The following is a 27,903-nucleotide window of genomic DNA, read 5'->3' as shown; positions in this document are numbered from 1 at the left end:
GTGCTGGTGCTGGGATCTAAACGCAGGTCCTGTGCAAGAGCGGCAGCAAATGCTCCAAACCACTGAGCCATCTCTCCAGCCTGCTGGGTTTTTTTTTGGGGGGGGGGGGCAGAGGCTCAAACCCAGAGCCTTGCACTTGCTAGGCAAGCGCGCTACCACTGAGCTAAATCCCCAACCCCTGCTGATTTGTTTTTAGAGATAGGAAATAACTAGGTAGCCCATGCTGGCATCAAACTCTTGATCCTCCTGCCTCAGCTTCCTTAGTGCTGAAATTACAGGTGTGAACCACCTCACCCAGGAAGATGTAAAGACGTCTGGAAATCCATCGCTGAACAATGTGAGTGTGTTTGAGATCTGCACACTTCATGATGAAGATGGTGGGGGCAATGAGATGCCTCAGCGAGCAAAGGCCCTAAACCTGACAACCTGAGCTCAATCCTGGAGACCCACATGGTGGGAGAGAAAACTGACTCCCCAAATTTATCCGCTGATCCCCATTCATGTGCCATGGCAAGTGCATGCCCCCCAGATAAATAATAAATGTGGAAAACTCCATTGAAAATGGTGGTAATGTGTGTATTTTCTACAATAGAAAAATTGAAGTGGGGCTGGAGAGATGGCTCTGAGGTTAAGAGCACAGGCTGCTCTTGCAGAGGACCAGAGTTTGGTTCCCAGAACCCACACAATACAGCCCATAACCACCTTAACTCCAGAGCTAGGAGATACACATGCATGCAAACACACATATATAGATAGAAAAAAAAAGAAAGAAAGAAAGAAATGCTTTAAGTTAAACAAAACCAAGAAGAACAGCCCTGTCTACAACCAGGTTTTCCATGAAGAGGGTAAGCTGCAGCTGTGGGTGGGTGCCACCCCAGGGCTCCTCTGCCTCAGTGGCTGAGGCTCCATCTTCCTTGGCTCTCATCCCTGCTTCACCTCTGCCCAGCTCCTAGGCTCTCACCTATCACTTTCCTCCGAGGTTCTGTGTTTATTCTGAGGACACCAGCACCAGCACTCTGGGTCACAGCTCTGTGTTCTTGTGACATGCAGAGTAACACATTCACAGTGCTCAGGAGAGGGACACCTGGATGCTCAGACTCTACACACCTGTCACAGTGTGGCCCACAGAACTCAGCAGTCACTGTGCCTGCCCCTGGGTGTGCTCCAAGCTCATCTCACACCACAGTGCCTCCTGCCAGACATCTCCAGTCCCTTTCTGCTCCTCAGTTACAGCAGTTATTACACCTGCTTCGTGACATTTTTCTCAGTGCACAGAGGAGGAGGCTGGGAATTAGCACATCACAGGGAAAAGGTTTTGATTTCTGCACCTGATGAAGACCAGGTTCCCTTGTCCTGTGTGCCCTAGGTGGCACTGGGGAGGATGAGGAGGCTTTGAGAAGCGGTAGTGACAATGGTTATGCATTCCTGACTTGGAGCCAGAGAGTCAGACCAATCTTTCCACTGCATGGCTCTCCAGGATTAAACTCAGGTCATCAGGCATGGAGGCAAGTGACAAAGAGCCATTTGTAGCCCAAAAAGGCTGTCTCCTCAAAAGACATTTTAGAATCAAAATGGCAAGGACCAGGGAAATGGCTCAGTGCATAAAGTGTTTGCCACTCAAGTGTGAGGACTGAGGTTTGGGTGCCCAGAACACATGTAAAAGCCAGGTGGGCATTGCTGGCCAGCCTGTGACCCTAGCACTTAAAGGTGAAGACAGGGGTTTCCAGGACAAGCTGTCTGTCTGAAACAGGGAGAGACCCCACTTCAATAAACAAAAGTGGGGAGTGATTGAGGAAGGCACCTGATGGCCAATTATATCCTCCAGATGTACACACATGTCCATGTGCACCTGCATACATGTGCACACATGCAAGCATGAACACACACACACACACACACACACACACACACACACACACACGAGAAATCACTATACCACATTTGGGTGACACTCAGGCCTACACCACATGGGACACAGGAGAGGAGGGGTTAAAGACAAGAGGGTCTAAGATGCTCTTCTAGGAAGACATTTTCAAAGTAACCATCGGCACATGTGAGCAGTGTTTTCAGTACCACTTTGTAGATGGTAGATAAACAATTGGGGGCAGGGGCACAGGGCCTCATGTAGCCCAGGCTGGCCACAAGGTCAATGAGTAGACAAGAAGAACCCTGAATTGACCCTCCTGCCTCTACCTCCTGAGTAAAGGGATTCCAGGCATGGACTATCACTAATGGACGTCCTTGATTGAAACCTCTGGTCTCTCTGGTAGTTCTGAGATGCCTGCCTATGTGAGAGGTTGAGGTAAACAGCACGTGCTGCAGACGTCCATGGGTAAGGCCCATCAAGAATGGGGCTGAGGATGTGACTCAGTGGGCCAGTCCTTGCCTTGCATGCATGCAGCTGTGGGTCCCATCCCCAGCACTGAATAAAACCAGAGGTGGCAGGGTGGTGGAGGCACATGCCTTGAATCCCAGCATGCAGTGGATAAGGAGCTCAAGGACACCCCCAGCTACATGGTAAGTTTGAGGCCAGCCTGAGCTGCAGGGGACTGTGCCATGATGAAACCTTGTCTTTAGGAACGGAATGCTGATTCACCTCTCTGAGCAGCACACCTTGTCTTCATGAAGGTTCCAGAAGAGAGGATGGCAGAGTGCAGAGGACTTTAGCCAACAGGTGTTCTTGGTGAAGCTGGGAGGCTATTGTCAGAGCCCAGAACAAGGGGTGTGCCTGCAGCCCAGCATTCCAGAGGGGAAGTGGGAGAAGCAGCAGTTCAAGGCCATCAGACTACATAGGAAATTGGAGGCCAGCCTGGGCTACCAGAAGCCCTGTCTCAACAGCCAAAACAAAGGAGAGCATAGAGAAGCCTGCTGCCGACACCTGCAACCACAGAGAAGAGACTTTCCCAGAACAACCCAGGAGGAGTCCAATAGGAACAATTTGCTCCCCACCCAGAGGCAGAGAGCAATAGCCCAGGCTAGACCACAGAGCTCGAGACAAGCAGGAGTGTCCCTGTAGAGCCCTTTGCCATGACAGCAGAAGAAAAAATTGACGCCCAAGACTCACGAGACACACCACAGGGGTCTTTCCTCATTGTGTATTTGCAGAATGTTTACAAAGAGTAGAAAAATAGACATTTTGTGGGGTCTGAGTTTGAGAACCCACACACATCAATAAATACTTTAAAAATCCATGGGTGGCTATAAATTAAGGAGGGGGCTTTGTGCATCCACATGGTGGAGAATTCCAGCAGCTGGCAGGAGGGTCTGAGGTCAGACACACTGATCTCCACTGGCCACACACTTCAGGTCCCGGGTGAGCAGGCGGAAGAGGTTGAAAGTGACAGAGGCCTCCAGGCAGCCGGGGGTCTCCTGAAAGGACAGGGCTGGCTCAGGGACTGCCAGGACTCAGGGCTCCCAGGCACTGCAGACCCCAGGCCCCTCCCCAGACTCACCTTCCTCTGGGCCTCCTGGAGCCTGTGCAGCCAGCGTGAGAGGCGGCGGCTCAGAGGCCTGGGCTCTGCTGTGGGCTGAGGCTGTGTCTGTGGACAGAGGGGGGCACTGTGAGCCTGCTGCTGGGACACAGGGGAAGCCCAGGTGGCTGGAGGTACAATGTGGAGGAGCCCAGGACCCAGGACTCACACAGGCCTGCAGCTGTGAGTGGATGTGGCGCAGGGTGTGAAGAGGCTGTTCCAGGATGGGAACCAGGGCTGAGTCAGTCATGTTCTCTAGGACCTTCAGTGTCAGGGCCAGCTCAGCCTGCAAGGCCTTGGGGCGCTCCTGGGCCTGAGCAAGGAGACAGGAGAGAGAACAGGTGAGGGACCCGGGGTGGGGGGAGGTCAAGGGAGACAGGCGAAGGGGACAGTGGACAGGGACAGCAAGAGGTAGAGGGCAGGGGACAGATGAGGGACAGATGACCATAGCCAACGTGGTCAGGCTGAGGACAGGTCATGGGCTGCTAGTGAGGGAGAGAAGGGGAGAGTAGCCGCCCAAACAGCACCCAGATGAGGGGCTGCTGAGGGCAGGCTGTGTCCAGCCCCAGCTCACCTGCAGCTGCTGCAGGTCCCAGGCCCTGGGGAAGAGATGGGAGCTGCACCTCACAGCCTTCTTGAGCAGCCACTCCTCCTGGGGAGCAAAGACACAGGTTAGCTCAGATGGCATAGTGAAGGTTAGACCACTGCAGTGCGGCTCGGGTGGGTCACAACAGGGGAGGGGAAGTTCACTGCCAGAAAGACAGAGGCTCCTCCATGGCAGCAGATACTAGACAGCCACTGCACTAAGAGCAGGAGATAGCCCAGTTGCGGAAGGGTGGAGGTCATCCTACTGTGGGTTAGCTCACTGGGGGAAGGGTGGGAATTAGCCCACTGCAGGACTGGTGAGGCTTAGCATACCACAGAAAGGGTGGGCTTTCTGTCCCCACCCAAGAAGGATGGAGATGAAGCCCACTGTAGCAGGGCTGACAGTCAGCCTGCTGCAGGTAGGGCTGAGGTTAGCCCACTTGAGCGAGAGTTGAAGTCAGCCTACTGCAGAAGTGTGGAGACCACTCCCATAGCAGTCAGCATAAGGGGTGAAGCCCAGAAAGGAAGGGGTGGAGGCTAGCCCACACAGGAGGGCAGAGGCGACTCACTATGGCATCCTTGGCCTTCTTGAAGGCCTGCAGCACTTGCGGGGACAGAGACTTGAACCGGGCTATGTGGCAATCCTTTGCATCTGGTGGGAGCCTGGTCGCCCTGGGCACAGGATCAGCGCGGGTTCCCGTCAGCACCGCGGCCAGCAGCAGCAGGAGGAGCACGCGGCCCCCAGCTGTTTCTGTGTCCCAGGAGGACAGAGTGAGTGCCCGAGGCGGGGGCTGTGCGGACACGCCCCCGCGCACCCGTCTGGGGACTCACCTGGCTTCATGCTGCTCTCTGGGCTCTGTGAGGACGTGGCGATTCGGGTGTGCGCTCGAGGCTGGCCCCGGGTCCCTCGGTCTCGCTGCGTGTCTCTGGCCTGGGTCTTGCCCTGTGGCTCTCAGCCTGTTGCTCTGCTGCTCTGAGACCACCGCGCTCCAAGGGTGAGTGCACTGCCGTCCCAGCTCCATGCTTTTAACCTGGCCTCGTGGGCAGCCCCAGCTGATGTAGGAAAAGTGAAAACAAGGCTGGAGATGGACACCAGCCTCCGGGGAGCCCAGACTGGGGAAGCCCAGAGCAGGGCGGGGCTAGAGCAGGTGAGACACTATAGTGAAAAAGAAAGTGACAAGGACTCAGATCACCTGGGGCAAGGTGAGTCAGGAGAGTTCCACAGGAAGCTCAGAACAAGGGCAGCTCGGCACACAGGCTCCAGCCCTGGGTGAGGTCCTGGGCAGACGCCTCTCTGGGGTGCAGAGAAGCCCACTGCTGAGAGGAGAGGCTCTCTACCTCGCCTCTCTGAGAGGATGTCTAGAGGTGGCTGTGGCGCAGCTGGCTCTAAATTCCTCCAGTTTATTTTTAGTTAGGGTCTAGCTCAGGCTGCCTGGGACTTCATTCTCTGGTCCCACGTTCCAGAACGCCTGCGTTACAGGTGTGAGCCACCTTAGCTAGCTCCCCAATTGCTCAAAGAGAAAAGAGTGTGTAGCATGGTGGCACACACTTTTAATCCTAGCCCTGGGAAGGCAGAGGCAGGCAGATCTTTGTGAGTTCAAGGCCAGCCTGGTCTACTTAGTAAGTTCCAGGAAGCGTTGTGTTATGTAGAGAGACCCCGTCTAAAAAACGAACCAACAAACAAAAAAACACCCCACTTTGTTAGTTATTTATTTGTGCTTGTGGAGGTCAGAAGAATTGGTTTGGAAATCAGTTCTTTCCTTCAACCCGGGGGTCCCAGTATCAAACTCAAGGCTGGCGAGCCCTTTACATGTGAGCCGTCTCTCTCTGCCCTCCAAATTGCTCTCTGCTTAGGAGCAGAGTTGGCCAATGGCTGGTGGGAGACAGACTGGCTTGTGACTAACATCTTCATTTATGGGCTGGAGAGATGGTTCAAGCGGGGAGAACACTGGCTGCCCTCCAGAGGACTGCGTTCCATTCTCAGCACCCACACAGCAGCTCACAGCTGTCAGTAACTCCAGTTCCAGAGGACATGATGCTCTCTTCTGGCCACCACAGGCCCTTCACGCACACAGCGCATAGACTGTAGGCAAAGCATCCGTACACATAAAAACAACAAAACAAAAAGTCTTCATTCCTTCTACAAGGATCCCTTCAGCCCCTGCTTGTGGTGGACACTTTCTGGGGTGCCTGGATAAAGCATTAGACCAGGTCAAGAAAAACCCACAACATAGACAACTGCCCGAGGTCTTTCTGCAGCCTGTAGCAGTGAGCTGCTGTAATGGGCAGTACACCTGCAGTCTGTGTTAAGTCAAGTGCCAAAAAAACAAAAACAAAAACAAAACAAAAAACAAGGCAGGCAAGCAGAGTGTGGTGATTCTCACCCTTAGTCCCAACACCTGGGAGGCTGAGACAGGTGATCTCTGAGTTCAAGTCCAGCCGGGTCTACAGAGCGAGTTCCAGGGCAGCCAGGACTGTTACACAGAGGACTCCTGTCTCAGAAAACAAAAACAAAAACCAATCAACCAAACAACAACAACAACTAAACAAACAAACAAACCCAACAACAAAGAGAGATGGAGAAAGAGAGAGAAAAGAACAGAAAGCAGGCAAAAACACAGGTTCAGGAGGCCATTTTGATCATGGCTATGCCTTCTGGGAAAGACGATCTTTGCTCACCTTTTCAAGGAAAAACAAGTGCAGAGTCATAGAGAGCTGTCCAGACCTGCCCAGGGTCACATGTCAAACACACAGTGAGAGTGGAGCGTCGCTGTGTTCTCTCTGAGGCACAGAGAGGCCTATTATGTGCCCTCACCTTTGTGTGCCCTCTATCAGAGGACTGGAGAAAAGGAGACACTGAGTTTTGACAGCTGCTCCCACCAACCCCCTTCTTTCTTTCCTTCAAGATACCAGGGAGAGGTCAGTAGTTCAATATCCTGGATAAGGGCTAGGGTGCGGCTCAGTGCTTACCCAGAAGCTGCTGGTGAGGCCTGGGGGTGGGGCTGGAAGAAGAAAATAAAGATTACAGGGAAATACATTCATTTGCATATTATGTGTATCTACTGAGACCATTAAACACCCATCTGGAAGCTTTGTGTAAGTACTACTGCACTTTTTCTAGCACCTTTGCTATGGAATTATTATTTTTAATATAGTATTTTATTAATTCTTTAAGAATTTTATGCAAAGTATTTTAATGGTATTTACCCCAACTGCCCCCTAACTCCTCCCAGATCCACTCCCCACATCCCCACTCCTTCCCAATCAGTTACCCTCTTTTTGGTGTTTTTTGTTTTTGTTTTTGTTTTTGTTTTTGTTTTTCCAGACAGAGTTTCCCTGTGTGGCCCTGACTATCCTGGAACTGGCTCTGTAGACCAGGCTGGCCTCGAACTCAGGCTTACAGCCCAGGCAGTGGTGGCGCACTGTGAGAGGGCTGTTCAGCTCCCAAAGCAGTTGTGACACTCAGGTTGAGAACTGCTGGTTTAAATTTAAATTGGTTACTTAATATTATATCCATTTAGCAGAACAGAATTATCAGGTTCATCCCTGAGGCCTGTAGACTCCCCAATCATGGGCTTTTTGACAGATTTGCAGCACCAGGCGTGAGATTCCTCCTGTGGACAGACCTTAAGTCCAATCAGAAATGAGTTGGTTTCCGCCATAATAATCATGCCACTATTTCACGCAGGGGACTGTCTTGCTATCCTGGTCATTACTGTTGCTCACAGGGTTCACAAGCTATGCTATGCAAGATTGCTTGTAACATTTTCCCCAGCAGCCTATGAAGAACCTTCCAGGGCTATGAAGGCTAGCCAGCAGTGAAGAAGCTTCCTGGGCAATACCAACTTCATTTCTCCATGTCCTTTGCCAAAGCACGCAATGCGTTCAGTGGTACAGCCTCCTCATCAAGTCTTCTGGGCAACCAAGAGCAATGACAGCAGCCTGAACTGTTTGTTGTTCTTGTATGGAATTATAATAATGTTTTTCTAGATGAAGAAACTGAGCTTTTGAGAGAAAACATTTCCTGGAGTTATGCTCTAATTAAAATGCAGAATCAGGGGCTGGAGGACTGACTCAGCAGCTAAGAGCATTGTATTGTTCTTGCAGAGTGCCTGGGTTCAGCTCCCAGTCCCCATATCAATCAATTCACGACTGCCTGTAACTCAAGCTTTGGGACCTGATGCCCCTTCTGGCTGCTGCAGGAATCCGTACACATTTACATGCACACACACTCATATACACATAAGTAAAAATGAAAGATTTTTTAATTAATTAATTGATTTATTATGTTCTGCCTGCATGCCAGATCTCATTACAGATGGTTGTGAGCCACCATGTGGTTGCTGGGAATTAAACTTAGGACCTTTGGAAGAGCAGAGTGCTCTTAACCTCTGAGCCATTTCTCTACCCCTAAAAGATATTTTTTAAAATCAGGGTTTGAGTTTGAATAAATGATTACACAGCTCATAAAAAAAAAACCTGGCTGGGCGATGGTGGCGCACACTTTTAATCCCAGCACTCGGGAGGCAGAAGCAGGTGGATCTCTGTGAGTTCGAGGCCAGCCTGGTCTACAGAGTGAGATCCAGGAAAGGCGCAAAGCTACACAGAGAAACCCGGTCTCGAAAAACAAAACAAACAAACAAACAAACAAAAAAATCTGTAGAGTCTGGTGGTGGTGGCGCACGCCTTTAATCCCAGCACTTGGGAGGCAGAGTCAGGCAGATCTCTGTGAGTTCCAGGACAGCCAAAGCTAAACAGAGAAACCCTGCCTGGAAAAACAAACAAACAAACAAACAAACAAACAAACAAACAAACAAAAAATCTGTAGAGTGCATATAAGAATGATCGATTGACCATATCCAAAGTAAGTAATACAAAGAAATAGTTGTTTAACAGCTGCATGTATTTTAACATTTGGAGACAGGACAGCAAACTCACAGAGAACACACAAACTCAGACAAAATGTGTAACAGAATCAACACGTGGTCTTCATGATATTTAGACTTTCTTTACTAAATACCTTAGGGAATGGGGCTCCAAGGGTGGGGTCCAAGAATCTTGGATCCACAGAATGCCAAAACAGAGATGTGTGTGTGTGTCCATGCACGTGCACATGTGTGTATTTCAAGTCTTCAGAGACCATGGGAGGCCCACAAGAGATGTCTCCTAACCTCAGAAGTCAGCTGTGGCCCTGGTGGCAGAGCTGGTGTCTCTTCCAGTCCAGTCCTGGAGCAGCTCTGCCACCTCATTACAGTGAACATCATCATCTCCCCTGGGAACTGGGGTCTCTTCTTTGGAGATAGTAGCAGTGCTGGGAGGGATGGGGTGGTCAGACACAGGGACCTGAGAGCACCATCAGCCAGAGATCCCCAGTAAGCGGAATCAGGAGGGTGAAGATGACAGTGTCTTGGTGGCAGGCAGGTCACGCAGTCATGGACGGAGACGAAGGGATAAGGTCAGGAGGGCTTTCCCCAGAATTCCTCGCAGCTGCTCAGCAGCCGATAGCCTTGGTCCCTCTATCCACTGCACATGACTGGTGCCCGGTTCTAACCCACACTGTCAGCTGCACTCGCGGCTTTCTGAATTTTGTGCGGTCTCTTCCTGAGTCTTGGAGGACTTTCCTCAGGCGGGACCCGAAGCAAGTGAGGACACCGAAGGCTGAGCTGGGCTCTTAATCCGCCCAAACATCCCGGTCCAAACCCAGCCTTGGATTTGGGGACCACGAGATGACAGGAAATTGGGTCTCCAGCAGGACAGAGGTGCAAGGTGGGCGGGTCTGCAAGAGGCGGAGCTCTAGGGCCGAGGGCAGGGCACCCAGGGACCAGGCTGTCAACAGCTGCAGGGTGACACGGTGCCAGGAAGGGCCCCAGACTGCGCAGCAGGGAGGGCCAGAACTGTGGGAACACATAGGAGTCAAAACGTTGAGGACTGCCCGCCACCTGCCACCATGCCAAGGGTCTCTGCGCTGGGGGCGCGAACCGAAGGACCTGCGCAGCCTAGTGTTGCTTCCTCCACCAGGACAAGCGCCAGGTGACTCAGGCAGGCTCTTCTTTGATTTTGGAGGGTTCTGCAGCCCCTGGCCTGGAACAGAGGGGCTAAGAATCACTCCAAACATCGCTGGCCAAGCGCAGCACCCCACGTGCCGCTGAGGTCGCCAGGAGACAGGCACATGGACTGGAGAGGTGCTGGGGAGACCCGGAAGACAGATGGGGACGTCTCCTGCCTTGAATTTTAGACCCTAAAATAAGAAAAATACCTTCAGGCTACCAGGAAACACTCACCCCCTGGACAAAGTCCCAGGTTTGGGTCGGAAGGGCATCGGGATTCGAGTGTCACTAAAAAGCTGTCTCACAGTGCTTAGATGGACGCCAGTGACCTGGAGTCCAGCTACTGGTAGTGGAGAAAACCATAGCAACCGGTGTCACCATGGTGGGGTCCATCACCACAGCCTCTCCCTCGGGTCACTGCAGGATTTGGCTCTGTCTCTCTGCTTAAGTTCAGGGCATCAGAGAAACCACAGCCAGGACCCCTGGAAACCAGTCCCTTTCCCCTGGGGACACTGACCAGAAATGAAGCCCACAGTTCCAGCAACAGTCCCACTCTGGGACGGAGAGACTGCATGTCTCCCATCAGCCCAGCATCTCTCTTCACCTGCAGTGTGCCCTCCGGGCCCCGCGCTGTAGTCTGGCGAGCCGTCCACTGCTGGGTGGTGTGCAGAGTGTCCATCTTGATCCCTGGGTGGTCCGTGGTAGCTTTGTTAGGCCTCAGGGAGTGTCCTCCACGCTGGGGTTAGAGTGCCGTGCTGTGTTCTCATCCCACTAAGGCTGACAAGTGTAGCACCCCACCCCAGCCGTCATCTGCTGGCCTCCCAGCTCCTGGATCCTGTTCCTCAGCACTTCTGTGGGTCATTCTCTGCACCTCCCTGTTCTCTGAGTAGACCTTCCTGTCTTCTCCTCTTACCTTTGTTCCTCCATTCCTTCTGCCAGTAGTGAAGAAGGGATCTATCTCCTTCTCCTCTGCTCTCCCAGGGTTTGTCATCTTTCTTGGTTCTTTTTTACAAATTAAACTTGATATGGTTGTGTAGCTTGGTGTTCTCACGGGACTCCTAACAGTGAGAGTGGGGGGCGGGGTGTCTCTGACTCTTTTGCCTGCTTTTTGGACCCTTTTCCTCCTACTGGGTTGCCTCATCCAGCCTTGATATGAGGGTTTGTGCCTGGTCTTATTATAACTTGTTATGTCATATTTGGTTGATACCCCTGGGAAGTCTGCTCTTTTCTGAATGGAAACAGAAGAGGAGTGGATCTGGGGGCGGGGCGGGGCGGGGAAGAGAAGAGACTGGGAGGGAAGGAGGGAGGGGAAACTGTGGTTGGGATGTAATACATGAGAGAACCATAAATTAAAAAAAAAAAAGGAGCCAGGCGTTGGTGGCGCACACCTTTAATCCCAGCACTTGGGAGGCAGAGCCAGGTGGATCTCTGTGAGTTCAAGGCCAGCCTGGGCCACAGAGTGAGTTCCAGGACAGCCAGAGCTGTTATATAGAGAAATGCTACCTCAAAAAACAAACAGAAAGTATTTTAGCCAGCGTCCTTATATGTACCACCGGCTGGCCTAGGACACATTGTGTAGACCAGCCTGGGGGAGGGGACTAGTGATGTGGCTCAGTCTTTGTTTGTTTGGTTGTTTTTGTTTTGTTTTTTGTTTGGTTGTTTTTTGTTTTTTCAAGACAGGATTTCTTCGTGTAGCCCTGGCTATCCTGGAACATACTCTGTAGACCAGGCTGGCCTCGAACTTACAGAGATCCACCTGCCTCTGTCTCCCCAGGGCTGAGATTAAAGGTATGTGCTACCAAACACGGTGTGGTTCAGTTGTTAGTGCCTGCCTGGCATGCAGGAAACTGGGCTCAGTTCCCAGCACTCCATAAACTAGATGTGGTGATTCTATGCTAGGTAGAGGCAGGAGAATCAGGAGTTCAAGGTTATCCTTGGCTACATAGCAAAGGCAGTCTGGGCTACATGAGATGGCATCTCAAAAAAACAAACCAAACAAAAATAAACATAACAACTCTTCACTCTGAGAAAGACATTGCTTTTTGAAACAGGGTCTCTCTGTGTAGCCCTGGCTATCCTGGAATTTGCTATGTAGACCAGGCTGGCCAAACCATCACGGGAACAGAGAATAGCAATGTGGCTCATTTTTGTTGTTGTTCATTTGTTTTTTTTTTGTTTGTTTGTTTTATTTTGTTTTCGAGACAGAGGTTCTCTGTGTGGCCCTGGCTGTCCTGGAACTATCTCTGTAGACCAGGCTGGCCTCGAACTCACAGAGATCCACCTGCCTCTGCCTCCCGAGTGCTGAGATTAAAGGCGTGCGCCACCATGCCCAGTAAGAAAGGTAGTTAAGAGAGTGAAAACCGTGACCCCCTGCCTGCCTCTCCACTGAGGAGCAAGGTTTCAGAAAAACACTGGGTCAGTGCCCAGGCTAACCAATCTAACTGAACGAGTCTGTTAGAGAAGGGGAGGGACAGTGGTGTGTGTAGGACACATTCCCCAGACCTCTCCACACTTCCCACATGCTCAGGGCCACCAGAGGCTAGCTTTTGGCTTTCACTGGGTGAAGCTAAGTCATAGGGCCAGGGACAGAGGCCACAGGGTCCTCTCCCACTCCTCCTCCCCAAGCTGAGCAATGACACAACCCTGTTCCCATCCTCATAGGCCTGCCAGTGTCCTCCCTGGCCCCATGCTGGCCCCAGGGCCTTGACTTCACCTCTATCATTTTCTTCTGCTTGCCAACCCTTTCAGAAATGCTCCCCATTTCAGACTCATCTCCAGTTATCCTAAATTGATCAGGCCATCTGTTTCCTGCTGGGTCCTAACCCATACACTATAATTAAAGACGTGGGAGAGTGCAAAGATGTAAAAGGCAGGCTACCGAAGTGTAGACAGCCAGGATCCCATTTGGAAGATATAGCTCACAGATGGGGAAAAAAGGAAAGAAATAGTTACAAATGGTCAAAAAATAGATTCACCTCCCTGAGGTGGGACCCAAGGCTGACTGCAGCCGTCCAGGTTGTAGGCTTTCTGTGGACAGCATACTTACCAGCCAATGTTGACAACCAGAGGCCACACACCCACAAGGAAATACACAGGGACTCCCTGTGCGCTGGGCAAACTCCTGCAGGTGAGATGAAGTGGGACATGAGGGAGGCGATGGTACAGCAGAGTGCCCCACCACCATTTCAGACTTCTCTGTGTTTATCAAGGTTTATTCAATGAACACGAACCTCTAATTTTATCAGGAAAAGATGTAGTAGCTTTAACGTTTGGAGTAAAACAGAGATGCTGAAATAGAGACAGAAACATCCATCAGGGTGTTTATATGAAAGAGAGGAGGAGGATGGAGGTATGCACAGGTAGAGACAGACAAGGAGGAGACGAAAAGGAAGTCTATATATACGGGAACAACAAAATGAAATAGACAGAGTTAGGAATAAAGGTTTGGGGGACTGTAGCAGCATTAGAAAAAAACATTTTTATCTTTTCCAGAACAGGAGATGGAACTCAGGGCCTTGCACCTGCTGGGCAAGCCTTATATCCCTGAGCCACACCCCAACCCCTCACTGGGGGATTCTAGGCAGGGGCTCTACCACTGAGCCACACCCCAGCCCCTCACTGGGGGATTCTAGGCAGGGGCTCTACCACTGAGCCACACCCCAGCCCCTCACTGGGGGATTCTAGGCAGGGGATCTACCACTGAGCCTTCCCACCCCAGCCCCTCACTGGGGGATTCTAGGCAGGGCTCTACCACTGAGCCACACCCAACCCCCTGGCACATAGAGAAACCTGTGTACGTAGAAGAAATCTGTTTGTGTTTTAGGGGCTCAGTTTTCCACCTATATAACTAGTCATGGTGGGACTTAACCTTCGAAAGGTTCCTGATGATGCAAATATATGATGTGCATGCATCCAGTAGGTAGAGCTTGGTGGGCAGTGACTTCTACAGAAGGACTGATTATAGTCACAGTAAAGGAAAGGACACAGGCTGAAGAAAGGACAGACAGACTTGGAGGAGGAGAATTGAGGTTTGTTATCTTAGGGTTGGGCAGCTGCCATCCTGGCACAGGATTACTTGTTAGTAAAGTTCTCACAAGCTGACTGAGATCACATGGGGCCTGGAGCCAGAGATAATAATCTGTAAAGGTTATTCCAGTTGGGGAAGCCTGGTTGTGAACTGTTTCTCATCTAGGCCCATAAAAGCCATCACAGACCATCCAGACACCATTGCCCAGTGTGGGCGTCACTCTGCACACCATCCAGGGGACAGTGGAGACAGGCCCTGCTGCAGCAGCAGGCATTGAGTGCAGAGTGCAGGTGAGGAGGAGAGGTGCTGGTGGGAGCGGTCTGCTGGGGTCCAGGCAGTCTCCACCCCTCTGTGTGACCATCACTAGACCATCTATGGATCCTGAGTCTTAGCTAAACTGAGAGTTGTAGCTGGGGAAATCTCCAGTCCCACCCGGGCCCACAGCCACTCAGATCCAAATAAACACACAGATGCTTATATTATTTAAACTGGCCTAATGGCTCAGGCATCTTGCTATCTAGATCCTACATCTTAAATTAACCCATTTCTGTGAATCTATACCTTGACACATGGCTTGTGGCTTACCTGTATCTTACATGTTGCTTATCATGGCAGCGGCTAGCAGTGTCTCCTGACTCAGCCTTCCTGTTCCCAGAATTATTCTCTCTCTTTATCCCACCTACCTGGCCAATAGCCAATCAGTACTTTATTAACCAGCCAGAGCAACACATTCACAGTATACAGAACATCCCACAGCAGAGAGTATCTCTAGGGGAAGGGGACTAACCTGCTGGGGCCCTGGCCTTGGTCTCTGATGCCATGGTCTCTTGTGAGAACAGAAATGGGACCATATAGTGGGGTTGGGTGTCCTGTGGACATTGAACAGTAGAAGATTCCATCAGGGAGACACTGGGTGCTAACATCTCTTCCACTAACAGTAGCTGGACCACAGGGCTTTAGTGGCCACCATGCCTGGTCCCAATGTATGTTAGAATATTAAATGGTTCAATAAAAGAATTCAGTCTGGCAGTGGTGGTGCACGCCTTTAATCCCAGCACTTAGGAGGCAAAGACAGGAGGATCTCTGAGTTTGAGGCCAGCCTGGTCTACATAGCTAATTCCAGGACAGCCAGGACTACACGGGAAAACCATGTCTCAAAAAGAAACAACAACAACAACAACAAAAACAAACAAACAAACAAAAACAAAGGATCAACACTTGCTGATGGCGTTTTTACTCAGAGACAAACAACCAAATTTGTGATAAAGGGTTTCTAAATGAAGGTAATTGTATGCCTGGCTTTCTTCACAAAAATCAGTTATGTATGAAGAGAATCAAATCCTAGCATTTTTAAGCTGGATGCAGGAGGTTCATGAATTTGGGTCCAGCCTGGGCTACATAGTGAGTTCCAGGTTAACTTGGGCTATAAGAGTTAGCCATGAACTATTCACATAGATGCATATCTTTTTTTTATTTTCAATTTTTATTTAATTTTATTTTATGTGCATTGGTGTGAAGGTGTCAGATCCCCTGGAATTGGAGTTACAGACAGTTGTGATCTGCCATGTGGTTGCTGGGAATTGAACCTGGGTCCTTGGAAAGAGCGTCAGTGCTCTTTTTTTTTTTATGTTCTTTTTTTTTTCTCTTTTTTCATTCTTTTAATTTATTTGTTTTCATATTATCAGCTTGATACAGTATACATTCTTTTTTTAATTTTAAAACATTTTATTTGGTGTACTCCAACTTGTGGTCCTTCCAGAGAAACTGAGGCACATATGAGGAGTACCTTCTGGGCAGGAAGGAGACATTCACTTAAAGGATGTCTCTTATTTCACGGCTTCACTTAAGAGAGACGCTATTTAGCCTTCTCTGCCATTGTATCTCTGAGAGGCAAAAGTTAGCTTGGCTCTCCCTCCGCATTCCCACCTCCCTGACCCTCAGGAGATCTAATTGGAAGTAACAGATCTAGAACCCATGAACAGTGAGATTTCGTCTTGAGCCCATTCCTTTGAACTGTGTTGAATGGCAACCCACGGTCTAAGCAAGACTGTTCCTTTGGGGATTTATTAGATATTGACTTTGGTATTTTGCCAAGCTCCATCAAATTGTTTTGCAACCAATAACGATTAATAACTGTCCTCATTCTGCCTCCAGTCTACACCCCACGTGGGCCCAGGGGAAGTCAAGGTCCATATAAGAAGTCTCTGGCATCGTTACAGATACCATGGCAGGATGGTCACTTGGTCCAGAGAGCAGCTAGGGATCATCCAAGAGAGGAGGTAGAAAGTGTCCGGGTACTACCCTCCTTGGTTTCCTCCCCACCCCCGTCGCTTTAACGGTGGTAGGGAGGTCCCTTGACCCCTTGCAATTGGGTGCACTCTGGCGGAGACTCTCTCTACACCAGGCGCGTCGACAGAACGTTCGCAGGTGACTGAGTGCGCAGGCCAAGCACAAACTTTCTACAAGTGGAAGGAACTTGGGCATCGGGGGTAAACCGGCTTGCAGAGCTCCTGCGGAGGAGGGCGCGAAGTGAAAACGCAGGCGGTCTCGAGCACGGGGGCGGTTTCCCGCTGAGCCCAGAGCCTGAACCGGAGCCAATCGCGCAGCCGAGGCAGCTGCCAATCACACGGCTCCCTCCAATCCCACCCGTGCCATTTCCAAAAACTGGGTCCCACTGTGCAGCTCAAATGTGGTGTTCACTCTGCCAATCGCTGGAGGATAGAAAGGGGACAAGAATAAGCAGTTAGGAGGCCAAGACCCAAGAAGTTACAGAGCGCCTAATATATACATGTTTTTGAAGGCGGGCAGAGAGGGGAAAAAGTGCCCCCAGCGAGGCTCTATGGGCCTGATTGTATAGTTATGATGGAGCCCCCTTTGAGCAAGAGCAACCCGCCAGCGCTGAGATTAGCGAATTTGGCAACGGCTCAGGCCCAACAGTTTCAGAATATGACAGGCTTCCCGGTGCTGGCCGACCCGCCCGCCCACTCCCACCTCCTGGCGCCCCAGCGCACATCTCCACCGGCAGGACCCAGACACTGACCCCGGCCCTGCCAGCACTGCGCTCGGACCAGAGCACAAGGCACAGGCCAGTGGGCATGGCCCCAGCCCTACTGCTCAGGCGCTCAGCGGCCTCAGAGGAGTCAGAGCGCCCGCACCCACCTGGATGACCAGGGAGGTGGGGGGCAGCGGTCCAGTATAAATTCTTATCCTAATAGTGAAATGTTTCACTGAGGCTTGCCCAGTAATTATAAGCCACAGTCATCCTAGGGTCCCTCCCTGGTTCTGTGGGTTGCAGTCTGATTATTCTTTGCTTTATATCTAGTATCCACTTATGAGTGAGTAAATACCATGTTTGTCCTTCTGGGTTTGGGTTACCTCATTTAGGATGATATTTTCTAGTTCCATCTATTTGCCTGCAAATTTCATGCCGTCATTGTTTTTTTCTGCTGAGTAGTACTCCATTGTGTATATGTACTACACTTTCTTAATCCATTCTTCAGTTGATGGGCAACTAGGTTGTTTCCAGATTCTGGTTATTATGAATAATGCTGCTATGAACTTGGGTATATATGCCCAAGAGTGGTATGGCTGGGTCTTGAGGTAGATTGATTCCCAATTTTCTGAGAAACCGCCATACTGATTTCCACAGTGCTTGTACAAGTTTGCATTCCCACCAAGAGTGGAGCAGTGTTCCCTTTGCTCCGCATCCTCTCCAACATTGACTGTCATTAGTGTTTTTGATCATAGCCATTCTGACAGGTGTAAGGTGGTATCTCAGAGTCGTTTTGATTTGCATTTCTCTGATGATTAAGGATGTTGAGCATTTCTTTAAATGTCTTTCAGCCATTTTTGACTCTTCTTTTGAGAATTCTCTGTTTAGCTCTGTAGCCCATTTTTTAGATTGTTCGGTATTTTGATGTCTAGTTTCTTGAGTTCTTTATATATTTTGGACATCAGTCCTCTGTTAGATGTGGGGTTGGTGAAGGTCTTTTCCCATTCTTTTGGCTGTCTTTTTGTCTTATTGACTATGTACTTTACTCTACAAAAGCTTCTCAGTTTCAAGAGGTCCCATTTATTAATTGTTATGCTCAGTGTCTGTGCTACTGGTGTTATATTTTTAGGAAGTGATCTCCTGTGCCAATGCATCCAAGACTACTTCCTACTTCCTCTTCTATCAAGTTCAGTGTAACTGGATTTATGTTGAGATCTTTGATCCACTTGAACTTGAGTTTTGTGCATGGTGACAGATGTGGATCTATTTGTAATCTTTTACATATTGACATCCAGTTATGCCAGCACCATTTGTTGAAGATACTTTCTTTTTTCCATTGTGTAGTTTTGGCTTCTTTGTCAAAAATCAGGTGTTCATATGTGTGTGGATTAATGTCAGGGTCTTCAATGCGATTCCATTAGTCTGTATGTTGGTTTTTATACTAGTACCAGGCTGTTTTTATTACTGTAGCTCTATAGTAGAGCTTGAGGTCAAGGATGGTGATGCCTCCAGAGGCTGTTTTATTGTACAGGATTCTTTTAGCTATCCTGGGTTTTTTGTTTGTTTGTTTGTTTGTTTGTTTTTCATATAAAGTTAAGTATTGTTCTTTCCAAGTCTGTGAAGAATTGTGTTGGGATTTTGATGGGGATTGCATTGAATATGTAGATTGCTTTTGGTAAGATTGCCATTTTTACTAGGTTAATCTTACCTATTCATGAGCATGGGATATCCTTCAATTTTCTGACATCTCCTTCAATTTCTTTCTTTAGAGATTTAAATTTCTTATCAAAAAGGTCCTTCACTTGTTTAGTTAGAGTTACCCCAAGGTATTTTATATTATTATATTATTTGTGGCTATTTTAAAGGGTGATGTTTCTGACTTCTTTCTCAGCCCTTTTATCATTTGTGTATTGGAGGGCTACTGATTTTTTTAGTTGATCTTGTATCCTGCCACTTTACTGAAGGAGTTTATCAGCTGTAGGAGTTCCCTGGTAGAATTTTGGGGGTCACTTATGTATACTATCATATCATCTGCAAATAGTGAAAGTTTGACTTCTTCTTTTCCAATTTCTATCCCTTTGATCTCCTTTTGTTGTCTTAGTGCTCTAGCTAGAACTTCAAGTACTATATTGAATAAATTTGGGGAGTGTGGACAGCCTTGTCTTGTTCTTGATTTTAGTGGAATCACTTTGAGTTTCTCTCCGTTTAATTTGATGGTGGCTGTTGGCTTGTTGTAAATTGCCTTTATTATGTTTAGGAATGTTCCTTGTATTCCTGATCTCTCTAAGACCTTTATCATGAAGGGGTATTGAATTTTGTCAAAGGCTTTTTCAGCATCTAATGAGATGATCATGTGGTTTTTCTCTTTCAGTTTGTTTATATGGTGTATTACATTGACAGATTTTCGTATGTTGAACCATCCTTGCATCCCTGGGATGAAACCTACTTGGTCATGGTGGATAATTTTTTTGATGTGTTTTTGGATTTGGTTTGCCAATATTTTGTTGAGTATTTTTGTTTCAATGTTCACGAGGGAGATTGGTCTGTAATTCTCTTTCTTTATTGCATCTTTGTGTGATTTGGGTATCAGGGTAATTGTAGCCTCATAAAAAGAGTTTGGTAATGTTCCTTCTGTTTCTATTGTGTGCAGCCAATACTCTTAACCATCGAGCCATCTCTCCAGACCTAAGTGCATATCTTTTAAAATATACAAAATGCCTGTGAAATTAGCACATGTGAGCATCTTAAGAAATGGAAAAATAGCCAGGCAGTGGTGGCACACGCCTTTAATCCCAGCACTCGGGAGGCAGAGCCAGGTGGATCTCTGTGAGTTTGGGCTACAGAGTGAGTTCCAGGACAGCCAAGGCTGCACAGAGAAATCCTGTCTTGAAAAACAAAACAAAAAAAGAAGAAGAAGAAGAAGAAGAAGAAGAAGAAGAAGAAGAAGAAGAAAAGAAAAAAAGAAAGAAAGAAATGAAAAAATCAGGACTGAAGAAATGGCTCCATGGCTAAGATCACTAAAGACCTGGGTTTGGTTCTCAGTACCCACACAACGGCTCACAACCACCTATAACTTCAAATTCATGGCTCCCATGCCCTCTTCTGGCTCCCTTGGGCATCAGGCAACTGATGCACATACAACATACATGTAGGAAAACACTGCCATACAAAGAATAAAATATATCCTTTTTAAAAGCTCCATTAGAAATGGCTGTGCTTGTCCTTCCAGGGTTCTAGTCTGTCACCTTTGACAAGGTTCTTGTCACACACATGCTTGTTGAGATCCTGGTCACACCCATCCCAGAGCAGATCTTCCTAGGCATGGCGGCAGAAGCAGGAGGACCAGCAGCTCAAAGTTATCCTCAGCTACACAAAGAACCCCAGGCCAGCCTGGGCTACATAGGGAAAACTTGTTCCTCCTCTTCCCCAAAAAACAGAGGTGAGGAGAGGGCAGATGAAAAAACAAGACAACAAAACGCCCTCCAGACCCCACCAGGACGCATTCGATCTGACAAATACTTGGAGAGACTTTGCAGGACAGACGCACAGCCTGCAGGTGCCAGCAGCTGTAATGGAGCTGGGCTACACCCACCATGATGGACTGTTGCCTATCATGCAGGAAGCCCTGGGCTCAACCCCAGAACGGCATACACTGGGCATGGTGGAGCACACCTGTAATCCCAGCCTTCAGACAGAAGCAGGAGGATCAGAAACTTGAGGTCGTCTACAGATCGATGTGAAGATAGCCTGGCTGCCCAAGACCCTGTCGCAAACAAAACAAGACAATCAGTAGGGTTTTGTTTTATGCCAATAATAAATTTACTAAGAACAAATTACGATGAATTTTCCATTCACAGTTGTTTCAGTGAAATAAATTATGGGGAGCAGATAAGAAGGGGAGAGAGTAATCAGAAGGCATCCTATCTGTGCACGGAGCTGTCAAAGAACAAAATCTACTAACAAAGAAATAAGTAAACAAAGGTAAACCTAGGAATAAACCTAGCCAGGGAGGTGAAACCTCTCTACAACGAAAACTTAGAGACTCTTAAAGAAGAAGTTGAGGACAACACTTGACAGCAAAAAGACATCTAGGCTCATGAACTCTGAGTCAATACTGGGAAATGACTATATTACCATAAGTGATCTGTACACACACTGTGTGCCCCATCAGAACTCCAATGATAAAGCTGGATGTGGTGGTGCACACCTTTCATCCAGCACTCGGGAGGCAGAGGCAGGTGGATCTCTGAGTTCGAGGCCAGCCTGGTCTACAGAGTGAGTTCCAGGACAGCCAGGGCTACACAGAGAAACCTTGTCTTTTTTCTTTCTTTCTTTCTTTTTTTCAAAACTGGCTTTAAACATTCATTAGGGTGCCACACGGAGGATCTGGGATGAGAGACTGTTACATGTGTGAGGCTGGGGTGCCCTGAGAGACAAAAAAGGGGACCCAGGTGACAAGGCTGCTGGGGTATCCCCACCCTACCACAGAACAAGGGAGTCCAATAGAGGCCCTCTCTGGAGGGTCTCAGGGCTGTGTAGGAACCAGTCCTCCCTTGGAGGTAGATCATCCGGGAGGGAACTGAGGAGTAGCTCCCACGGTGGCAGGGTCAGGCAGTGGCTTCCTCAGTGGTACTGCTGGTGGTTGGAATAACCTGGGGCCGGAGCTCCCTCTTTAGGGGTTAGCTGGCTGGGGTCCTCCAAGAATTGGGGTGCATTGAGGAATTGCTGGGCAGTATAGCGAGTGAGAAGGATGCCAACACCCTCGATGAGGGCCAACAGGATGCCCCCCATCATCACAGAGCCCACCATCACCAGTGGACCACTGCGTGCAGCCAGTACTACTCCAGTCAACGTTCCGCTGGTGATGGAGTTCCAGGGGTCCTCCTTGCCCCGCAGCCGTACAAGGCCACAGTCAATGGTAGAAAACAGGCCTCCCCACACTGCAAAGCTACCTCCAATCTGGGGTGCTCGAATCCTCACAGCGTTGACGCTACCTCTGAAGCAGTGTCGAATTCCCAAGGTTTGCGAGCATACTCCTCCATGGCGCCAGCGTCTGGCCTGGAGCAGTCCAAAACCTTGTCTTATAAAACAAAACAAAGTAAAACAAAAACAAACAAACAAACCAAAGACTTTTTTCACAGAATTAGAAAATAAAAACCCTCCTAAAATTCAAATGGAAATACAAAAGACCACCAAGAGTTGAAGCAGTCCTGAGCAGAAATGTCGGACTTCACATCGTACAGAGAGCTGTAGTGACAGAGACAGCATGGTGCTGTCACCAGACCCAGATGTGTAGGCCAGTGGGACAGGACAGAGGACACAGAAATGGCCCCGTAGGCTCATAGATTTGAATGCTTGGATCCCAGGGAGGGGCACTATTAGAGGCGTGGTCTTGTTGGAGGAAGTGTACCACTGGGGGTGAGCTTCGGTGTTTCAGATGCTCAGGCCAGGCCCAGTCGCTCTTCCTGCTGCCTGAGGATCCAGATGTAGAACTCTCAGCGCCTTCTCCAGCACTGTAGCTGGAATTTTCTGTCCATGGAGACTTCTTACTAATTATAAATTTTCAGCTCATGGATTGGGCTTGTTACTAACTAGCTCATACAACTTAAATTAGCCCATATTTTTTAATCTATGTACTAACATGTGGCTCATGGCTTGTTACCTTATCTTCTTGGACACTTCCTGCTTCCTCTGCATCTGACTGTCATCCCAGAGAGCACTCTCCCTGTCCAAAAGTCCTGCCTAACCTCTTCCTGCCTAGCTATTGACCATTTATCTCTTTATTAAACCAATGAGAGAAACACATCTTCACAGTGTACAAAAAGGTTGTTCCACAACACAGCACCATGTCTGCCTGCATGTTGCCATGCTTCCCACCAATGATGGCAATGGACTAAACCTCTGAAACTGTAAGCTAGCCCCAATTAAATGTCTTCCTTTGTAAGAGTTGCTGTAGTCATGATGTCTGTTCACAGCAATACTACATTGACTAAGACAAACCTGAATAGCCAAGGGCACACTTTTATCAAAGTCATAGAAAGCATACACTGGGGGCTGAAGAGATTGTTCAGCGGATAAGAGCACTGACTGCTCTTGCAGAAGGTCTAGGTTCAATTCCCAGCACCCACATGGTGGCTCACAACCATCTGTAATTCCAATCCCAATGGTTCTGATGTCCCACCAGGTACAAACATGGTACACATATATACATGTAGGCAAAACATCCATACACAGAGAATTTTTAAAAAGAACAGTGTGTGGAAAAAAGAAAATGCCTGACATTTGATGCTGGCAAAGCTGGGTCTGTACCCCTGAGAGAAAGAAACTAGATTCATGTCTTTCACCCTGCACAAAGATCAACCGAAAGCTGACTGAAGGCCTTAACTTTAAACCTGATATCTTGAAAGTGCTAGATAAATACCATCAGACACTCACACAGTTTCTGCACAGCAATGGAAACTCGCAGCAGAGTGTAGAGATGGGCTTACAGAAAGAGAAAATCCCTGTCAGCTGTACGTCAGTCAGGAACTAAGATCATATGAAGGACTGAAAACTCAGCACTTTAGTCCCAGCACTCAGGAGGCAGAGGCAGGGGGATCTCTGTGAGTTCAAGGACAGCCTGGGCTAGAGAGCGAGTTCCAGGACAGCCAGGACTACACAGAGAAACCCTGTCTTGGGGAAACAAAACAAATCGAATTGAATCAAAACAAAACAAAAAACCAACTGCTGAGTGTGGTAATGTATGCCATTAATCCCAATACTCAGGAGGCAAAAGAAGGCAAATTTCTGAGTTCAAGGCCAGCCTGGTCTACACAGAGAGTTCCAAGCCAGCCTGGGCTACCTAGTGAGGCAGTTTCCAACAACCAACAAACAAGCAAAAAACATCTGCCAATCAATAAATGAGCTCATGAACTGACCAAACAGTTCAGAAAAGAAAAAAAAAAAAACCACACAAATAAATATAAATGAATAAACATTTTAAGTGTTTGATATCCTTAGTCATCAGGGGAATACAAATTGAAACTACTCTGAGAATCCATCTTACCCCAGGGGTATTAGTAAGAAAACAAATGGGAAATGTGGGCAAAGGGCAGCCCTTATCTACTGTATCTCCTGATAGAGAATGTCAGCTGGTGTAACCACAGTAAGAATCAGTATGGAAGTTTTAAAAAAAGAACTCTGGACAGTGGTGGTGCACGCCTTTAATCCCAGCACTCAGGAGGCAGAGGCAGGTGGATCTCTGAGTTCGAGGCCAGCCTGGGCTACAGAGTGAGTTCCAGGACAGGCTCCAAAGCTACACAGAGGAAACTCTGCCTTGAAAAACCAACAAAACAAAAAACAAAAACAAAAAAAATCACCAAACAAAAAACAAACAAAGCAAAATAGAAAAGGAAATGACCATAGGACCCAGCTCTACCACACCTGGACAAAACCTGAAAGGCTCTCAGCCCCACCACAGAGATGTTGGTATATCCGTGGTTTTAGGTGCTCTAGTCACAATAACAATAAAGGAGACCATCCTAGCTGTCCACCATAGACAAATAACGAAAAAAGTGGAAAACATCTATGACAGGATTTCACTCAGCCCCGTCGAATAAAGATGAAACTCCAAATGTGCAGGGGAATGGATGGATACTATCCCAGTGAGGTGAGGTAATCCAGACACCTTACAGTCCCTCCCACGGGAGCCTAGTGCACATCGGGAAACTAGAAAGCAGACCTTGAGGGAAAAATGAAGTTTTGTGGGGGGAAGGGGGAGGGATAGGGAAGAGAACACATGTGACAGGATTTTTGAAAACTATAGAGGTAGAAGGGAACAGGATGGGGTAGGGACAGAATCCAGGAGTACATCAACCCAGACGATGGATGGAAATGCCTTAGGGAGGCTAACGTTTTGATGGTCTAGAAACAAAAAGGGAGTGTACTTCAGGGTGCATTTGGCCACCTGCATACTTCCCTCCCACAGGAAGTAGGGTCTTGGGGATTCTGTTTCTGAACCTCCCAGGCATGCAGGAAAGTCAATGTTCCTTCTGGGCAGCTCTTGGGGATCTGCCCGCTCCGTGATGGGGTAAGTAACAGAAGACAGGACTTTCTAAACCTTTATCATCTCTGTACCCAGAGAGGCGTCTGCCCAGGACCTCACCCAGGGCTGGAGCCTGTGTGCCGAGCTGCCCTTGTTCTGAGCTTCCTGTGGAACTCTCCTGACTCACCTTGCCCCAGGTGATCTGAGTCCTTGTCACTTTCTTTTTCACTATAGTGTCTCACCTGCTCTAGCCCCGCCCTGCTCTGGGCTTCCCCAGTCTGGGCTCCCCGGAGGCTGGTGTCCATCTCCAGCCTTGTTTTCACTTTTCCTACATCAGCTGGGGCTGCCCACGAGGCCAGGTTAAAAGCATGGAGCTGGGACGGCAGTGCACTCACCCTTGGAGCGCGGTGGTCTCAGAGCAGCAGAGCAACAGGCTGAGAGCCACAGGGCAAGACCCAGGCCAGAGACACGCAGCGAGACCGAGGGACCCGGGGCCAGCCTCGAGCGCACACCCGAATCGCCACCTCCTCACAGAGCCCAGAGAGCAGCATGAAGCCAGGTGAGTCCCCAGACGGGTGCGCGGGGGCGTGTCCGCACAGCCCCCCCCCTCGGGCACTCACTCTGTCCTCCTGGGACACAGAAACAGCTGGGGGCCGCGTGCTCCTCCTGCTGCTGCTGGCCGCGGTGCTGACGGGAACCCGCGCTGATCCTGTGCCCAGGGCGACCAGGCTCCCACCAGATGCAAAGGATTGCCACATAGCCCGGTTCAAGTCTCTGTCCCCGCAAGTGCTGCAGGCCTTCAAGAAGGCCAAGGATGCCATAGTGAGTCGCCTCTGCCCTCCTGTGTGGGCTAGCCTCCACCCCTTCCTTTCTGGGCTTCACCCCTTATGCTGACTGCTATGGGAGTGGTCTCCACACTTCTGCAGTAGGCTGACTTCAACTCTCGCTCAAGTGGGCTAACCTCAGCCCTACCTGCAGCAGGCTGACTGTCAGCCCTGCTACAGTGGGCTTCATCTCCATCCTTCTTGGGTGGGGACAGAAAGCCCACCCTTTCTGTGGTATGCTAAGCCTCACCAGTCCTGCAGTGGGCTAATTTCCACCCTTCCCCCAGTGAGCTAACCCACAGTAGGATGACCTCCACCCTTCCGCAACTGGGCTATCTCCTGCTCTTAGTGCAGTGGCTGTCTAGTATCTGCTGCCATGGAGGTGCCTCTGTCTTTCTGGCAGTGAACTTCCCCTCCCCTGTTGTGACCCACCCGAGCCGCACTGCAGCGGTCTAACCTTCACTATGCCATCTGAGCTAACCTGTGTCTTTGCTCCCCAGGAGGAGTGGCTGCTCAAGAAGGCTGTGAGGTGCAGCTCCCATCTCTTCCCCAGGGCCTGGGACCTGCAGCAGCTGCAGGTGAGCTGGGGCTGGACACAGCCTGCCCTCAGCAGCCCCTCATCTGGGTGCTGTTTGGGCGGCTACTCTCCCCTTCTCTCCCTCACTAGCAGCCCATGACCTGTCCACAGCCTGACCACATTGGCTATGGTTCTCTGTCCCTCATCTGTCCCCTGCCCTCTACCTCTCGCTGTCCCTGTCCACTGTCCCCTTCGCCTGTCTCCCTTGACCTCCCCCCACCCCGGGTCCCTCACCTGTTCTCTCTCCTGTCTCCTTGCTCAGGCCCAGGAGCGCCCCAAGGCCTTGCAGGCTGAGCTGGCCCTGACACTGAAGGTCCTAGAGAACATGACTGACTCAGCCCTGGTTCCCATCCTGGAACAGCCTCTTCACACCCTGCGCCACATCCACTCACAGCTGCAGGCCTGTGTGAGTCCTGGGTCCCCGGCTCCTCCACATTGTACCTCCAGCCACCTGGGCTTCCCCTGTGTCCCAGCAGCAGGCTCACAGTGCCCCCCTCTGTCCACAGACACAGCCTCAGCCCACAGCAGAGCCCAGGCCTCTGAGCCGCCGCCTCTCACGCTGGCTGCACAGGCTCCAGGAGGCCCAGAGGAAGGTGAGTCTGGGGAGGGGCCTGGGGTCTGCAGCGCCTGGGAGCCCTGAGTCCTGGCAGTCCCTGAGCCAGCCCTGTCCTTTCAGGAGACCCCCGGCTGCCTGGAGGCCTCTGTCACTTTCAACCTCTTCCGCCTGCTCACCCGGGACCTGAAGTGTGTGGCCAGTGGAGATCAGTGTGTCTGACCTCAGACCCTCCTGCCAGCTGCTGGAATTCTCCACCATGTGGATGCACAAAGCCCCCTCCTTAATTTATAGCCACCCATGGATTTTTAAAGTATTTATTGATGTGTGTGGGTTCTCAAACTCACACCCCACAAAATGTCTATTTTTCTACTCTTTGTAAACATTCTGCAAATACACAATGAGGAAAGACCCCTGTGGTGTGTCTCGTGAGTCTGGGCGTCAATTTTTTCTTCTGCTGTCATGGCAAAGGGCTCTACAGGGACACTCCTGCTTGTCTCGAGCTCTGTGGTCTAGCCTGGGCTATTGCTCTCTGCCTCTGGGTGGGGAGCAAATTGTTCCTATTGGACTCCTCCTGGGTTGTTCTGGGAAAGTCTCTTCTCTGTGGTTGCAGGTGTCGGCAGCAGGCTTCTCTATGCTCTCCTTTGTTTTGGCTGTTGAGACAGGGCTTCTGGTAGCCCAGGCTGGCCTCCAATTTCCTATGTAGTCTGATGGCCTTGAACTGCTGCTTCTCCCACTTCCCCTCTGGAATGCTGGGCTGCAGGCACACCCCTTGTTCTGGGCTCTGACAATAGCCTCCCAGCTT

The 27,903-nt window shown here is 49.7% G+C and overlaps 2 protein-coding genes across 2 annotated transcripts; one reads left to right on the top strand and one right to left on the bottom strand.

Moving 5' to 3' along the window:
• Nucleotides 1-21,744: 21,744 nt before the first annotated feature.
• LOC118590433 (mitochondrial import inner membrane translocase subunit Tim17-B-like) lies at nucleotides 21,745-25,449 on the bottom strand. The gene is made up of 2 exons (XM_036198436.1): nucleotides 25,387-25,449; nucleotides 21,745-22,179 (listed from the first exon to the last, which is right to left on the bottom strand). The coding sequence occupies exons 1-2, from the start codon at nucleotides 25,447-25,449 to the stop codon at nucleotides 21,745-21,747; spliced, it is 498 nt and encodes a 165-aa protein (XP_036054329.1).
• A 244-nt stretch (nucleotides 25,450-25,693) lies between these two features.
• On the top strand, nucleotides 25,694-27,320 carry LOC118590361 (interferon lambda-2-like). The gene is made up of 6 exons (XM_036198349.1): nucleotides 25,694-25,703; nucleotides 25,785-25,966; nucleotides 26,469-26,546; nucleotides 26,808-26,951; nucleotides 27,052-27,138; nucleotides 27,222-27,320. The coding sequence occupies exons 1-6, from the start codon at nucleotides 25,694-25,696 to the stop codon at nucleotides 27,318-27,320; spliced, it is 600 nt and encodes a 199-aa protein (XP_036054242.1).
• The last annotated feature ends 583 nt before the right edge of the window (nucleotides 27,321-27,903 follow it).

The sequence above is a fragment of the Onychomys torridus genome, chromosome 1, assembly GCF_903995425.1.
Source record: "Onychomys torridus chromosome 1, mOncTor1.1, whole genome shotgun sequence".
Taxonomy (NCBI): Eukaryota; Metazoa; Chordata; class Mammalia; order Rodentia; family Cricetidae; genus Onychomys; species Onychomys torridus.
Note: the sequence above shows the minus strand (reverse complement) of the source record. Positions and strands in the feature narration are given on the sequence as shown.